The 16,504-nt window shown below is 41.7% G+C and overlaps 1 protein-coding gene across 1 annotated transcript; it reads left to right on the top strand.

Annotated features, from left to right (window-relative positions):
• The first annotated feature begins 215 nt into the window (after positions 1-215).
• Positions 216-5,802, top strand: LOC109243843 (RNA-directed DNA polymerase homolog). The gene is made up of 3 exons (XM_019410844.1): positions 216-635; positions 5,251-5,306; positions 5,742-5,802. Exons 1-3 carry the CDS (start codon positions 216-218, stop codon positions 5,800-5,802), a joined length of 537 nt encoding a protein of 178 aa, XP_019266389.1.
• Positions 5,803-16,504: the final 10,702 nt, after the last annotated feature.

The following is a 16,504-nucleotide window of genomic DNA, read 5'->3' as shown; positions in this document are numbered from 1 at the left end:
CCAGGCATGCCCCAGACAGGGTTATTAATTTTGGTATTGATTCGGTGTCAGGCACTCAGCCCATTTTTATTCTATCGTATTGTATGGCACCGAAGGAGTTGAAGGAGTTGAAGGAACAGCTTCAGGAACTCCTTGATAAGGGGTTTATTCGGCCTAGTGTGTCGCCTGGGGCTGCGCCTGTTCTATTTGTGAAGAAGAAGGATGGCACGATGAGGATGTGCATTGATTACAGGCAGTTGAACAAAGTTACAATCAAGAACAAGTATCCTTTGCCTCGTATTGATGATTTATTTGACCAGTTCCAGGGAGCGAGGGTGTTCTCCAAGATTGATATCCGGTCAGGGTATCACCAGTTGAAGATCAGGTACTCAGATATTCATAAGACAGCCTTCAGGACCCGATATGGTGATTATGAGTTCCTTGTGATGTCTTTTGGGCTGACCAATGCCCCAGCAACGTTCATGCATCTGATGAACAGCGTGTTTCGGCCTTATCTCGACACGTTTGCTATTGTATTCATTGATAATATTCTGGTATACTCGCGTAGTCAGGATGAGCACGCCGAGCATTTGAGAGTTGTATTGCAGCGGTTGAGGGAGGAGAAGCTTTATGCAAAGTTCTCCAAGTGCGATTTTTGGCTCAGTTCAGTGGCTTTCTTGGGGCACGTGGTATCCAGTGAGGGTATTCAGGTTGATCCGAAGAAGGTAGAGGCGGTTTAGAGTTGGCCTAGACCGTCCTCAGCCATAGAGATTCGCAGTTTTCTTGGTTTGGCGGGTTATTACCGCTGGTTCATTCAGGGATTTTCATTTATTGCATCACCCTTGACCAAGTTGACTCAAAAGGGTGCACCTTTCATGTGGTCGGATGAGTGTGAGGCGAGCCTCCAGAAGCTCACTCAAGACTGCCTTGACCACAGCTCCAGTGTTAGTTTTGCCATCAACTTCAGGTTCATATACGGTGTATTGTAATGCTTCTCGAGTTGGTATTGGATGTGTGTTGATGCAGGAGGGTAGAGTGATTGCTTATGCTTCTCATCAGTTGAAGCCCTATGAGAAGAACTACCCTGTTCATGATTTGGAGTTGGCTTCCTTTGTTCACGCGTTGAAGATTTGGAGGCATTATCTCTATGGTGTATCTTGTGAGGTGTTTACTGATCATTGTAGCCTCCAGCACTTGTTCTAGCAGAAGGATCTCAATTTGAGGTAGTGGAGGTGGTTGGAGCTGCTAAAGGATTATGATATCACTATCTTGTACCATCCGGGGAAGGCCAATGTAGTGGTCGATGCCTTGAGTAGGAAGGTGGTGAGTATGGGCAGTTTGGCGTATATTCCTGTTGTGGAGAGACCTCTTACAGTTGATGTTCAGGCCTTAGCCAATCGGTTCGTGAGGTTGGATATTTCGGAGCCCAACCGGATCTTAGCTTGTGTGGTTTCTCGATCTTCCTTGTTCGATCGCATCAGAGAGCGCCAGTATGATGATCCTCATTTGCTTGTCCTCAAGGACAGAGTTCAGCAAGACGATGCCAGAGATGTGACTATTGGTGATGATGGGGTATTGAGGATGCAGGGCCGGATATGTGTACCCAATGTAGATGGACTTCGGGAGTTGATTCTGGAGGAGGCCCATAGCTCGCGGTATTCCATCCATTCGGGTGCCGCAAAGATGTACCAGGATTTGAGATAGCACTACTAGTGGATGATAATGAAGAAAGATATAGTGGGATTTGTAGCTCGGTGCCTCAATTGTCAGTAGGTGAAATATGAGCATCAGAGGCCGGGTGGCTTACTTCAGCAGATGGATATTCCAGAATGGAAGTGGGAGCGGATCACCGTGGATTTTGTAGTTGGCCTCCCACGGACTTTGAAGAAGTTCGATGCTATTTGGGAGATTGTGGATCGGCTAACCAAGTACGCGCACTTCATTCCTGTGTGTACTACCTATTCTTCAGAGTGGTTAGAAGAGAATTATATCCGAGAGATTGTTCGCCTGCATGGTGTCCCAGTTTCCATCATTTCAGATAGAGGTCTCAGTTCACTTTACAGTTTTGGAGAGCCGTGCAGCGAGAGTTGGGTACCCTGGTTGAGTTGAGCACAGCTTTTCACCCTCAGACGGAGGGGCAATCCGAGTGCACTATTCAGATATTGGAGGACATGTTGCGCGCTTGTGTCATTGATTTTGGGGGTTCATGGGATCAGTTTCTACCGCTCGCAGAGTTTGCATATAACAACAGCTATCAGTCAAGTATTCAGATGGCTCCATATGAGGCTTTATATGGGAGACGGTGTAGATCTCTAGTTGGTTGGTTTGAGCCGGGTGAGGCTGGGCTTTTGGGTACAGACTTGGTACAGGATGCTTTGGACAAGGTGAAAGTGATTCAAGAGCGGCTCCGTAGAGTGTAATCGAGACAAAAGAGTTATACTTACAGGAAGGTTCGTGATGTGTCTTACATGGTTGGGGAGAAGGTTCTACTGAAGGTATCACCCATGAAGGGTGTTATGAGATTTGGGAAGAATGGTAAATTGAGTCCTCGGTTCATTGGGCCTTTGAGGTACTTCGGAGGATTGGGGAGGTGGCATATGAGCTGGCGTTGCCACCTAGCTTATCGAGTGTTCATCCGGTATTTCATGTTTCTTTGCTTCGGAAGTATATTGGCGATCCGTCTCATGTATTGGATTTCGGCACGGTTCAATTAGACGGTGATTTGACTTATGATGTGGAGCCAGTGGCTATTTTGGAGCGGCAGATTCGAAAGTTGAGGTCAAAGGATATAGCTTCAGTGAAAGTGAAGTGGAGAGGTCGACCCGTGGAGGAGGCTACTTGGGAGACCGAGCGGGAGATGCGGAGCAGATATCCATACCTGTTTGAGGCTTCAGGTATGTTTCTCGAACTCGTTCGAGGATGAACTTTTGTTTAAGAGGGAGAGGATGTAACGACCCGGCCGATCGTTTCATGAGTTACAGCCCTATCTTCCTCATTTCTGCTTCTTTATTGTTGTTCAGCTGTATTTCATCATATTGTGTTGGTTGTTCTGTGTTCGAAGTGGTCTTGGAGTGGAATGAGACACTTAGTCTCTAATTTAGGAGCTTAAGTTGGAAAAGTCAACCAGATGTTGACTTATGTATAGAAGGTCTCGGATGTGAATTCTAATAATTCGGATAGCTTCGTTAGGTGATTTTGGACTTAGGATCTTGATCGGAATGTAATTTGGAGATCCGTGGTAGATTTAGGCTTGAATTCGCGAAATTGGAAATTTGCAGCTTTCCGGTCGGCAGTGGAAATCTTGATATCGGGGTCAGAATGGAATTCCAGAAATTGGAGTAGGTCCGTTGTCTAATTTGTGACGTGTGTGCAAAATTTCAGGTCATTCGGATGAGGTTTGATAGGTTTTTGCATCATTTGCGGAATTCAGAAGTTTGGGAATCCTTAGGCTTGAATCCGAGGGTGAATTGGTGTTTTGATGTTGTTTTGAATGTTCTGAAGGTTGGAATAAGTTTGAATGGTGATATGTGACTTGTGGGTATGTTTTGTTGAGGTCCCGAGGGCTTCGTGATGGTTTCGGATGGTTAACAGAAAGATTAGACTTGGTTTTGAGCAGCTGAAACTGCTGTTTCTGTCATATCCGCACCTGCGGATTGGGGACCGTAGGTGCGAGGCCGAAGGTGCGTGAGCAAGGCCGCAGATGCAGAGGATTGGAAGCTGAGGCGAATTCGTAGGTGCGCACAAAGGACCGCATCTTTGAGACCGCAGATGCGGTTGTGGACGGCAGAAGCGGGATTTTAAAAGTTAAGTGAAAATCGCACCTGTGATGGCTTTTCCGCAGGTACGGCATCGCAGAAATGCTTGGAGACCGCAGATGCGGAAATCGCTAGGCAGAAACTATAAAAGCCTCGCTTCGCAAATTTTAGCCATTTTTTTCACCATTTTTGGACGAGTTGGAGCTTGGGGGCTGTGATATCAAGGGGGAATTTAGTGTTTTCAATGAGGTAAGCTACTTGGACCTTGTATCTTGTGTTTATGGCAATTATTCCATTGTTTAATCATGATTTTAGTGGGAAAAATAGGGAAGAAATTGGGAGATTAGGGCTTGAAATTGGAGAGTTCAATTGGGGATTTGAGGTCCGATTTTGATGATTTTGGTATGTATAGACTCGTGAGAGGATAAGGATTCTAGTGATGTGATTTTTATCGGATTCCGAGACGTGGGACCGAGGGTCGGGTTTTGCCAATTTCGGAAATTTCTATTTAATTTGATAATTTTCGCGTGGGCTTTGTTCCTTTGGCATGTATTGATGTTATGATTCTGATTTTGGATAGATTCGGGATGATTTGAGGCTGAGTCGAGAGACAAGGGAATTACGGAGTAGATTTTTGCCCGGTTCGAGGTAAGTAACGATTGTAAATCAAGACCTGAGGGTATGAAACCCCGAAATTTCGTACTTTTTTTTGATAAATGAGGTGTGTTAGTTTATATGAATCCACCAAACTATAGAGTACCTGGTCCTCTATGAGTTTCCACTGAGAATACTAATTAAAACAGTAAGTAAATGAGACACAGTATATTTGCGTGGAAAAATCCCAACTCAAGGGGACAAAAATCACGACCTACACTTGTAGGCTTTCAACTTCACTAACTTATAAACACACTATTACAAGCCACTTTGTAATGACTCTATTACAAAGACTTGAACTCAACTAACTTGTGATACACTTACCACAAGCCACTTTGTCACTCACTAGTTACAAAGACTTTAACTTATGACTAACTCTAGTCACAATACAAACTCAGAAGGTTTATGATTTTGAGTTTCCTAAAACAAAGCTTCTAAGAAAGCAATATAGGAGTTACAATGAAGAACAAACAACAAGATTACAACTCAACTACGGACACACATAGATTCATTGTGGAACTGATCCTTAGTGGAGTTGTCTTCTTGTTCTTGACACACTTATGACTTCAATGATGGATCAAATCTTTTTTTCTGCTTGAGAGAATATCACTAAATGCTCAAGTGAAAATCTTGTTCCTTACACCATGTTGTTATACTACCAAAGACATCCCAAGGATGATGTCAATTCTTGGTTGGTACACGCCTCTTCCCAATGGGAAGTGTCTGCTGCACTGTCGCGTGTACAGTTGCAGGCAATCACTTTCTGCAGTTGCTTTCCAGCTGTATAGTTGACTTGTACTTCTATCAGAGAACACCAAGGGATCAGGTCCCTGTCTTTTTCCTCTATTCTCTACACTTGCAGCAGTTCACATTAACTGGAGTTCAGGCTGGAATTCGTTCATTTGCAATGTGTGCCAGGTGTGTCAGGTTCCCTATCTGGTTCTTGACAGTAAGTTTGTTAGATCATCAAAACATAAGGCAAAGAAATTGAAAACCCATCAATTTCCCCCTTTTTGATGATGACAAACTTAGACATTGAAAACATGTATTTAGAGCAGAAATAACCAGATAAGGTAAAAGGAACTTCACAAGTCCCACCTGACTTTATGCTTCCCCCTTAATCAGATCCCCTGTCTATGCTTGATCCCCTGTTTCAATTTCAATTATACTTCCCCCTTTTTGGCATCATTAAAAATACACAAGCAGGCAAACAGCATAAAGAAGTCTAACATAGCCAACTCATGCCACATATGTGCACACAACATGACAGAAAAAAGAAGCAAAAGGAAAATAGCATTGTACAAGCAATAGGAAGAGCTGTTTCATTGATATGAAAATGGACTGATTAAACAGGAGCAGTAATGGTGAAATCCAGCATGCCATCAAAAAAAACAACAGCCACAAAACATTATAATAGAAGACAACTGGTCACTGAGAGGTTTCTAAGGGGCACTAGAAGAGGGAGACTTGGAGAAGGAGGCAGCAAGGGTTTTGAGAACCAGGTCCATACGGGCATTTGCAGACAGCTGCTCTTCAAGAAATTTTGCGCGAAGCTCATTATTTTCCTTGGTCAAGCGGGCAACGTCTTCATGGGAAGAATTAACAGAACCAGGTGCCCCAACAACTTGACTAAGCTGAGTTTCCAGTATGGCATTCTGAGCCCTCAACCTCCTGATCTCTTCGGTAGCAGTATTTTGAGCATTGATCAGCTGAGAAATGGTCGAGATGCTTCCACCAACCTTTTCTACACACTCACACTCTTCCAGAATGGTTTTGGAGAAGGTTCGATTGCGGGTACCCACTTTGGGATTGGCCAAAGGAACCTTGTAGAACTGAAACACTCGAGTGAGGAGAAAGCCATATGGAAGCCCGTGATTGCCACCTTTAAAGTTTGCCACCTTTTGCATGTGTTCTATCATGATTGCTGGCAGATTGATCGGAGAAAACTCATCAAGAGCCTCCATTAAGACCAGATCAGACTTTGAAGCGATAGACTGCCTCTCAGCACGAGGTAAGAGCACCTTATTGACCAGCTCAAAGAGAAGCTGATACTTAGGAAGTAGTGCCTTCTTATGCACCCGTTCCCCCTGCTGAATAGCTTGCTCTTTCATAATAGCTCTCCTAAAGTTAGCTCCACAAGCACCCTTGATTGAGGACATCCCTTCACATAGAACTTGGAGAACTTTCCCCAAAGCTGAAGCGTCAAGCACAATGTCTATTCCATTTACTAGCACACAGATGTGGTCCCCCTCAACAGTGAAGAGAGATGCGTAGAAGTTTTGTACCGCATCTTCGTACACCTTAGGCACATCCTCTTGAAACAATGATCCCACTGCTGAAATTCCACCATCTCCAGAACTTGCCTCATACCTGCCATCTCTGAGATTGCCAGGTCAAACATACGACCCCACAAGACTTTCTGAGTTCTCAATCTCTCCTGCCAAAGACCACTATCACAGGGTATGGTCTTCGTAGAACCAGGTCCCCCTACAATTTCCCGTTTTCGTTTTCTAGACCCTTCAACAGACTTCCCTTTCAGCTTGCAACCCCCACAGTATCTCTTTCAAACATGGCTTGCTCAATTACAACCTTCTTAGACTTACTGCTACCCTTCACAGATGTTCCACTTTGTTTTTCAATAGCTTCATCCGAAGCTCCAACCACAAACTTCTGGATTTTTGTAGATCGTTTCACTAAGGANACTCGGACTGCTTTTTTCGGTCTACAATTCCCCCTGTTTCATCAACCTCTTTTCGTTTTTCTTGATACTCCTCTTACTTTCTGCAAGGCAGACTCGAAAGCCGCTTTCTGCTGCAGCCTGCTAGAGGGGCGCTTGGAAGAGGATTCAGGAGTCACTGCTGATTTGCACATCTTAAACCGCGCACTGAGAACCATATCATCTTCATCAATAGGGACCTCACTGGGTGGAATGGAATCCAAGTCTTAGGATAAACAAGAGGTTCCTGAGTTGTTTCAACTGGAAGAGAATCAGGTTCTCCACTAGGTTTTTCTGTGACTGTTTCATGGACTGGAGACTCGAAGATTACCAAGGTTCTTTCATCCTCTAGGAATGGAGTTTCTTCCCCCTGAGACTCAGACAAAAGGGAGGCTCCTTCATTCAAAAGACTCTCAGCAGCGATAGCCATGATATTGTGTGCTGCTTTCTTTTCTGGTGACTCCGTGGGAGCCATTGAGTCCAAAATGGAGGAGTTCAAATATTGATCAGGATCATCCTCAGAGACCTCTGACACCTGAGGGGTAACACTTTCTAAGCGTTCTTTGGTGAGATCAAAAGAAGGGGGAGAAATGGGGTTTTCAACACATGGAAGGGAGACAGAGCTTGACGGAGAAGGAAAGGCGATACGAGATGAGGAGGAAACAGGTGTGGGTGTAGTAGTATTGGGGATAGTGGAAGAGTGGGTTTTTGGGGGTGACGTTAAGGAAGATGGAGAAGTGGGAGTGGTGTTGATGGAAGGCGAAGGAAGAGACTGTTCGTTTGCCATTGTAAAGAGGATTTGGTAGAGAAATTTGAGTGAGAGAGAAGGGAAGAGGGGATCACAGAGATACAGAGGAGATGAAGGTTTAGGACTGCTATGAGAGAGAGGGTTTTATGGGAAGAATGGCTAATAATTAGAGGGGAGAGGAACGGGTTCTGAAGGATTTTGAAACGGCGGTAGGTTTGTGGGAATACGTAACGTACAGAGGAGGTGAAAGGATTTGAAAGATAAGACGTGATATGCAGACTCTGAAAAGTCGGATGATGTGGCAGTTGAATTAATTTTGTTAACCTTTTTGAAAAAGCATGCGAAAAACACATTACAACTAGCCTGTGGTACAGGAACCTAGATCCTGACCAATTTTTGTAATAGATTTTTTGCAGCTCTCTTTCGCAGTTCAACATTGTACCTTTAGCTTCAATGATTGTCATGCGTGTTTACCTGCAACGGTATAGATGTGAGTTAGGCCTAGTCAGAAAACACTTTAACCAATTTTACCTGAATGAGACTTTCATGGTCATGTGAGCAGAAACAGGTTCTCACGTAGGTTTAATTAACCCAAGTGCCATCCTATTTCTCTCTCAATGTTCCCTGCTCACAGCTTTTGTGAAGATGTCTGCAATTTGATCTTCTGTGTAGCAAAATCTCATACAAATAAGTCCCTTTTTCCACATTATCTCTGAGACAATGGTATCTGACATCAATGTGTTTGGTTTTCTTGTGCTGGACCGGGTTCTTTGCCATGTTGAGAGTGTTTGCTTCAGCTATTGAGAGAGCCACTGGGTTGTGTTTCCTTGTACCCAATGAGATTAAGCATGATCCAATAGAATGAGCAATTCCAGATGTGCTCTTCTTGACCACCAAATAACCTTGTTTCTTTCAAATTGATGCAGCTCCTCTTGCATTGTTGTAATCCAGTCAGCATCCTTCAAGGCTTCCTTGATATTTTTTGGGTTCTATATGGGATAGAAATACAGAGAGGACTAGAGAATTTCTGGCTTTTGATCTTGTTTGAATCCCAGAATCAATGGGGGTGATTTTATTATCAAGTGGATGGGAGCTTTTGTGTTTCCAATTTGGGACTGGAGTTGGATTGGTAGAGGAACTGGGCAAATTGGATAGATTTCCCTGCACTCCTTGTTTTGTTACTTGTGGAGTGCCTTAGACTGAATCTCAAACTCTTTCTTCAGCCTTAGTGGTAGTGATTGGAGTACCAGGTTCCTCTTGAGGAGTGGGAAAGGATGTCGTATTTTCTTCACCTGCTTCCCTCATTTGGCTCATCATGTCAGCTTTGTGATTGGAAGCATCGGATATTTCCCAAGAACCAAAAGTGGTTCATTGTCTAGATCGTCATTGTTTCCTTTCTTACAAGAAGAGGGTGTCTCGTTGAACAACACATGGACACGTTTTTTCACACATAGTGTCCTTTTCGTTGTAGACCTTGTAAGCTTTGCTTTTTGAGGAATATCCTAGAAAGATTCCTTCATCATTTTTTTGCATCAAACTTCCCAAGCTGACCCTTCCATTGTTGAGAACATAGTATTTGCATCCAAAGGTTCTCAAATGAGTTGTCTTTGGTTTTCTACCATTGAATAACTCATAAGGAGTTTTGTTCAGGAGGGACCGGATCAAGCACCTCTTCATCAAGTACCACGCAGTGTTTATTGCCTCTGCCTAGAGATTTTTGCTATTCCACTGACAATGAGTATTTTCCGTGCCATGTCTTCTAGAGTTCTGTTCTATCTTTCAGTCAGCACCATTTTGCTGTGGAGTCCTTACGTTGTCAAATTCTGTTCCGTGGTCAGATCTGATGCAGGCTACTTTCAATTCCATCTTCACTTGGATTTTCTTGACAAAGGCCACAAATACCTCGAAGTCTCATCTTTTGTCCTAAGAAATAGTGTCCAAGTGAATCTTGAGTAGTCGTCCACAATCACAAAGATATACTTCTTTCCACCCCTGCTTGGTATTCTTATAGGACACACAAATAGATATGAAGGAGTTCGAGTGGTTTTGACGTGCTGACATCCTTCTTGGGCTTAAAGGATGATTTCACATGTTTTCCTCTAGCACATACATCGCACACTCCGAGTTATTTGAACTTCGAATTTGACAGACCATGGACCAGGTCCTTCTTTATCAATTTATTCAGAAGTGAGAAACTTGCATGCCCCTAATCCTCTATGCCAAAGCTCCGCATCATTATCAAATGCCTTCAAGCAGCTCATATCACCATCTTAGACACGAACTCTACTTTGTTTCCTTTCCGATACCAAGAATGTACCCCTTCTTTCCATTTCTAAAGGATACATTCCCTCCTTGCAGGGCTTTCAGTGAGAGAAAATTCATGGTGTTTCCAATCATGTGCTTTGAGCATCCATTGTCCATGATCCATTGCAGTCCGCTTCCTCTCACTGTTCCCTGCACATATAAATTATGGTTTAGATTTAGGAACCCAAACTAGTTTGGGTGCCTTGTAGTGAGCAAAAGGGTGGAGAAGAGCTTTCTTAGTCCATGCAGGCAATATGCGATTTTTGCGAGTGGTACCTGGTCCCCTGCTAGTAGTCACTTTTTCACCAAACACTTTGTTTTTCTAAATGAATTGAACCCTGGCCTGGCAATTTTCTTTGAAGTGCCCATTGTTCCTACAGTGGGTACGAAGCTAGTTATCGGGAATAGTGACATACTTGTTGTGAGGGTTGTAAGGAGTTTTCTCCTTTTCGAACCCGATTCCCTGCCTATTTCCACTATTTTTGAGGTACATAGCAGTGACAGCTTCTGAAGATCAGGTCTACTTGAGAGATATTTCAAGGTCAATTTTTACTTTCTCCAATTCAGCTTGAAGTTGCCTATTTTTCTCCAGTTCTCCACATAGACTAGTTTTAACATCATTTAATTCCTTTTCAAGCTTGATGTGTGTCTCACTAGCTACTTCTTTTCCTTTCTCAATACTTGCAGGCCTAAGTTCTGATTTGAGTCCCTCAATGGTTTCCTCTAGGTCAGTGATTATCACCGAAAAGGCATCCCTCTCTTGCTCAGTAGCTGCAATTTTCTCTTCTAGAGTATGTTTTTCATTGCTAAAGCTTTCTATGGTTTTCTTCAAGTCAACAACCACTACCATCAAGTCATCTCTCTCATTTTCTACACTATTTATTTTTTCAGTTAGAGCTTCCTTTTCTTTTTCAAGATTGGTTATGGTCTCATTTAAATCAACTACACAGACCACCAGATCATCTCTAGATTGTTCAGCATCTCCTAGCTCTATGGTCAAGATATCCTTATCATTAATAAGGCTACAATATGCATCAATTAGAACATTTGCTAATAACATTAATTTCTTAGAAGAGTAAGACTTTAGATTTCTCTGAACTTCCCTGAAATTTACCTCATCATTTCCATCCTCCCCATCATCATCAGATTGAGCCATCAGTGCAAACAGTGAGTCATATTTCTTTGCTTCATTTTCCACTACCATCATGGAGTTGTTTCCTGAGTCTGGTTCCCCTTCTGATTCACTGGATGAATCTCCCCATGCAGCTAGGGCTTGCTTCACAACATTGTCAGCTGCACTTTTTCGACTGAATTGTTTGTCAGGGACTAGATTCCTTTTTGCTCCTTTGTCAGTGTTGTTTTTGTAATGCTCTTGTTTCAGAAGTGGACATTCCTAGATGAAATGCCCTGGCTTTCCACACTTGTGACACAGATCATAGTTCCTTGGCTTACTTGAACTGCCCCTTTTTGGTATACTACCATTTCTTCGAACCATCTTTTGAAACCTTTTAGTAAGATAGGACATATCACTATCTTCTTCACTTGAGTCACTATTTTCAGCCTTGAGCACCAGGTTCTTCTCCTTCTTTGGCTCTCTTCTTTCACTGTCTTTCTTTCTTTTCATCTCATATGTCTTTAGATTTTCAATCAGCACATCCATGGTTAGAGTTTGCAAATCCTTAGCTTTAGTGATAGCATTCACCTTACTCTCCCAAGAGCTAGGTAAAACGCTAAGAACTTTCCTAGCAAGCTTGTTTGTGGGAATGATTTCTCCAAGTAAATGAAGCTCATTTATGATAGATGTGAATCTAGTATGCAAATCTTGTATAGACTCATCATCTTTCGTTTTGAAGAGCTCATACTCGGTGGTGAGCATGTCAATCTTGGATTGTTTAACCTGAGTGGTTCCTTCATGTGTCGTTTGCAGCGCTTCCCATATTTCCTTGGTAGGTTGACAGTGAGATTCTATTGTACTCATCAGGTCCTATACCGTATACCAAGATCTTCTTGGCACGAAAATTCTTTTCAACAGCTTTTCTGTCGATTTCACTGTATTCTTTTCTGGTCTTAGGCTCCAACCTTCTGCATAGGAACATGTGGACCATCACAAATGACGTCCCACAGCTCGGAGTCTTCTACCATTATAAAATCATGCATGCGAGTCTTCCACCATCCGTACTACTGATCACTAAATCTAGGAGGTCTGTAGGTTGATTGTCCTTCCTCAAAGTTAGGTGGAGCAGCCATTGAGATCCTTTCTAGGTGTGAACCTTTTAGAAAGAACCCGCTCTGATACCAATTGTTAGTTTATATGTATCCACCAAACTATAGAGTACCTGGTCCTCTATGAGTTTCCATTGAGAATACTAATTAAAACAGTAAGTAAATGAGACGCGGCATTTTTACGGGGAAAAATCCCAACTCAAGGGGACGAAAACCACGACCTACACTTGTAGGATTTCAACTTTACTAACTTGTAAACACACCATTACAAGCCACTTTTTAATGACTCTATTACAAAGACTTCAACTCAACTAACTTGTGATACACTTACCACAAGCCACTTTGTCACTCACTAGTTACAAAGATATTAACTTATGACTAACTCTAGTCACAACACAAACTCAAAAGGTTTATGATTTTGAGTTTCCTAAAACAAAGCTTCTAAAAAAGCAAGATAGGAGTTACAATGAAGAACAAATAACAAGATTACAACTCAACTACGGACACACATAGATTCATTGTGGAATTGATCCTTAGTGGAGTTGTCTTCTTGTTCTTGACACACTTGTGACTTCAATGCTGGATCAGATCTTTTTTTTTTTTTTTTGCTTGAGAGAATATCACTAAATGCTCAAGTGAAAATCTTGTGCCTTACATTATGTTGTTATACTACCAAAGACATCCCAAGGATGATGTCAATTCTTGGTTGGTACACGCCTCTTCCTAATGGGAAGTGACTACTGCATTGTCTATTGCACTATCGCGTGTACAGTTGCAGGCAGTTACTTTCTGCAGATGCTTTCCAGCTGTATAGTTGACTTGTACTTCTGTCAGAGAACACCAAGGGATCAGGTCCCTGTCTTGTTCCTCTATTCTCTACACTTGCAGCAGTTCATATTAGCTGGAGTTCAGGCTGGAATTCGTTCATTTACAATGTGTGCCACGTGTGTCAGGTTCCCTATCTAATTCTTGACAGTAAGTTTGTTAGATCATCAATACATAAGGCAAAGACATTGAAAACCCATCAAGGTGACGCACATGATAGGTGACGGGCATGTGGGTGTGCACCCGTAGGGATTGTGACTTGGTCCGTTCCGTGGCAACTGTAGATGGCATATTTTGATAAACTCTATATGATATCTATGTGTTTTAGAAATAATTCTGTTAACTTGGGCTGAATGTCATGTTTGGGCCTTGTGCCGTACTGTTTGGACCCTTAGGGGTATTTTACTATTACCCTCACATTGTTTTGATAGAAAGCTTTATCCTCGGTCATGGTTTATACCTGTTTACTGTTTAATCTTGTTCATCACTCTATTTTAATATTTATGAAAGTGTTTTGGGCTGAGTTCCCTAAGTTTGCACTGAGATGCCCGAGTGGCTGTAAGGCTGGTGAGTGAGTGAGGTCGGGGCTGGATTGTGAGGATAGTTATGGATCGGGCTGCATGCCGCAGTGTTATTTATGTATATATATGGATCGGGTTGCACGCCGCAGCGATATAGCGCTTGGGCTGTAGGAGCCCCCCCCCCCCCCCCCGGAGTCTGCACACCCCCAGTGAGCGCAGTCGGCTATATATTTATGGATCGGGCTGCACGCCGCAGTAGTTATTATAAGATATTTGTTGAGCGTGAGTGCTGAGTGTGAGAGGTTATTGATGATAGTTGAGTCGCGAGTGACTGAGAGGCTTGCCCGAGGGGCTATATGTGTGGGTGATGCTTTGCCCGGGGGGCTTGTTTTATGAAAATACTGTTTTCACTCTTCTTTATACTGAGCCTCTATTGAAAATGTTGAACAAATATTTTTTACGACTTTTCATTGAAACTCGAGTTTTACTAGATGTTCAGAATTTAATTATTGATTTGATCTTGTTATCCCACTAAGGTTTTTAAGTTATGATATGTATATGATTTTAAATGCTCGTCACTGCACTCAGCCTTTATTTATAATTGTTACTTACTGAGTTGGCGTACTCACGTTACTCCCTGCACTTTGTGTGCAGATCCAGGTGCCAGAGCATCCGAGTGAGGGTTGTCTCTTGCCTTCAGAGCATTCCGGAGATTGCAAGGTAGCTGCATGGCGTCGGCAGCCTTGCCTTTCTCCTTCCTATTTTAGTATTTGCTTTTATCAGACTCATCTTGTATTGAGTAGACAGTATCAAGTTGTATTTTAGTGGCTCATAACTAGTGACACTGGGATCGAGCAGTGTTGATGATTTTCATATTTGTTTCCGCTTGTTTTGGAATGTTTAAACAAAAAATTTGTGATACTATCTTATTAGTAAATGAATTAAGAAAAGTCCTTTTATGTTATAAATGTCGAATCGGTTGGCCTAGTACTGCGATAGGCATCATCATGACCGGGGTGGTTTGGGGTCGTGACAACCTTGAAGGATTTATGAAGTTTGTAAGAGATACTATGTAACTTGTATGAACAAAAATTAGTATGTATTATGTAACATGTATTTTGGCACATCTTGATTAGTTTCTTTTTCTTCTCAATGGTGGTATTAGCACTTTGTTGTGCTCATTCCATAGGGGGGAAGACTAAGAAAGATATTTCCATGTTTTTTTAATGCTATAATAAAATTGCTAAGGCATTGCTTTGAATATCTCTTTACAATATTTTTGCCTTTAGACTTTAAATTTAAATTAAAAAATTTAGGTCACAATTCTATAATAAAATTTACATGGCATTGCCTTAGATATTTTTTTTAACATCTTTTTGTCCCTAATTTCTATTTAATTTTTTTAAAAAAAAAAAATTAGCCGTTGGGCCCATTTAGCACGCGGCCTGGACCGTTTAGCCCGGGACCAGAGTTTATGGACCCGATCCCGTACCGGTTCCTACAAAAAGATCATTTGGTCCGGGACCGTTTGGCCCGTTTAATTTGGGACCAGCCCGGGACCGAGACTGTGACCGTTTGGACCGGCCCACTTGGCCCGTTTAGGACCCCGGACCGGCCCACTTGCCAGCCTTATTTGAGCCTCGCCCTATTTCTGCTTGTCTGTTACTAGCAGTCCTTAGTACAACCTGTAAATCAGAGGTTCCTCATAATTAACCCTTCTCGCATTTTTCATCTTTCTTTTTTCTTTTTCATTTTTCAACTATTAGTACTTAGTAGAGTTTGAACAATATAATAGAGCAAGGCAAATGAGCACTAAGAAACCTCAGAAAAGAAATTAATTAAATGTCATATATAAGATTCAAAAAACAAAAATATTATAAGATACTTTAATTCATACGCTACACACATTTGTATTTGGAATTATTTTCTTTCACACGCTACAAACAAGGCAATTCACGTGGTGGCAAAGTCTTAGTTACACGTAGCGTCCAGTCAGCACCAAATTAATTAAGCCAGATATATGCACATCATCCAATATGAAAACATAAGGTCTCTTATATAATATTCTCACTTGTCCAATAAAGGATCACGAGGGGGCTTTGTTTATTCTTCCCTTTTGCGTGTATATATCAAAAGAGGAAAGAAAAATATAAATGGAAGGCAAGTCAAAATGAGATAATATTAAGAAACTAATATAAGGCAAAGAAAGCAAAAAAGGAAAGAAGGAGAATGGAAAGGATGTAAAAAGGCATGAAACGCAAAAAAAACAAAAAAAAAACAAAAAACAAAAAAAAACAATAAAAAGAAATTAACCAAAAAAATTACCTAATATATACATAAAAACTTTTATACACCTAATATAAATATATATGATCAAAAAGTTAATAAATGTAGATTATAATAAAAACTTCAAAATAAACTATAGTGTGATAAGGATATTAACCGTAACCAATAAGAATTATATTTAGTTATAACTATACAAAACAATTTAAATTACTGAATAAGAACTCGAGTTAAATTAATTAACTTTGATGTGATGCACTAAGCAAACTTTTTCCCCAAATAATTGGAGAACAGCCGTATTTGTGCTACTTCCTATAAAATGATCTGGCAAGACCGTACGATAATTTCTTTACCAACCGACAACGTACAATTAAGGCATATTTTCACAAACCTTTTTTAGGACATGCACAAAGGTTGTAAACGGACAGCTTGGCTTAGAATTTCCCCAGATCTTACCATCGGATCTTCCTAGACAATCCCAACGTGTTGATAACTT

The sequence above is a fragment of the Nicotiana attenuata genome, unplaced genomic scaffold (genome assembly GCF_001879085.1).
Source record: "Nicotiana attenuata strain UT unplaced genomic scaffold, NIATTr2, whole genome shotgun sequence".
NCBI classification, from domain to species: Eukaryota; Viridiplantae; Streptophyta; class Magnoliopsida; order Solanales; family Solanaceae; genus Nicotiana; species Nicotiana attenuata.
This window is presented reverse-complemented; position numbering and strand designations above follow the sequence as displayed.

What these genes read in the sequence shown, in the direction of transcription:
- LOC109243843 (XM_019410844.1), top strand. Translation starts at nt 216, where the DNA reads ATGTGCATTGATTACAGGCAGTTGAACAAAGTTACAATCAAGAACAAG. An exon ending in AGTTCTCCAAGTGCGATTTT is followed by an intron (nt 636 to 5,250) that starts TGGCTCAGTTCA and finishes CTACACTTGCAG; the next exon opens with CAGTTCACATTAACTGGAGT. An exon ending in TCATTTGCAATGTGTGCCAG is followed by an intron (nt 5,307 to 5,741) that starts GTGTGTCAGGTT and finishes CTGATTAAACAG; the next exon opens with GAGCAGTAATGGTGAAATCC.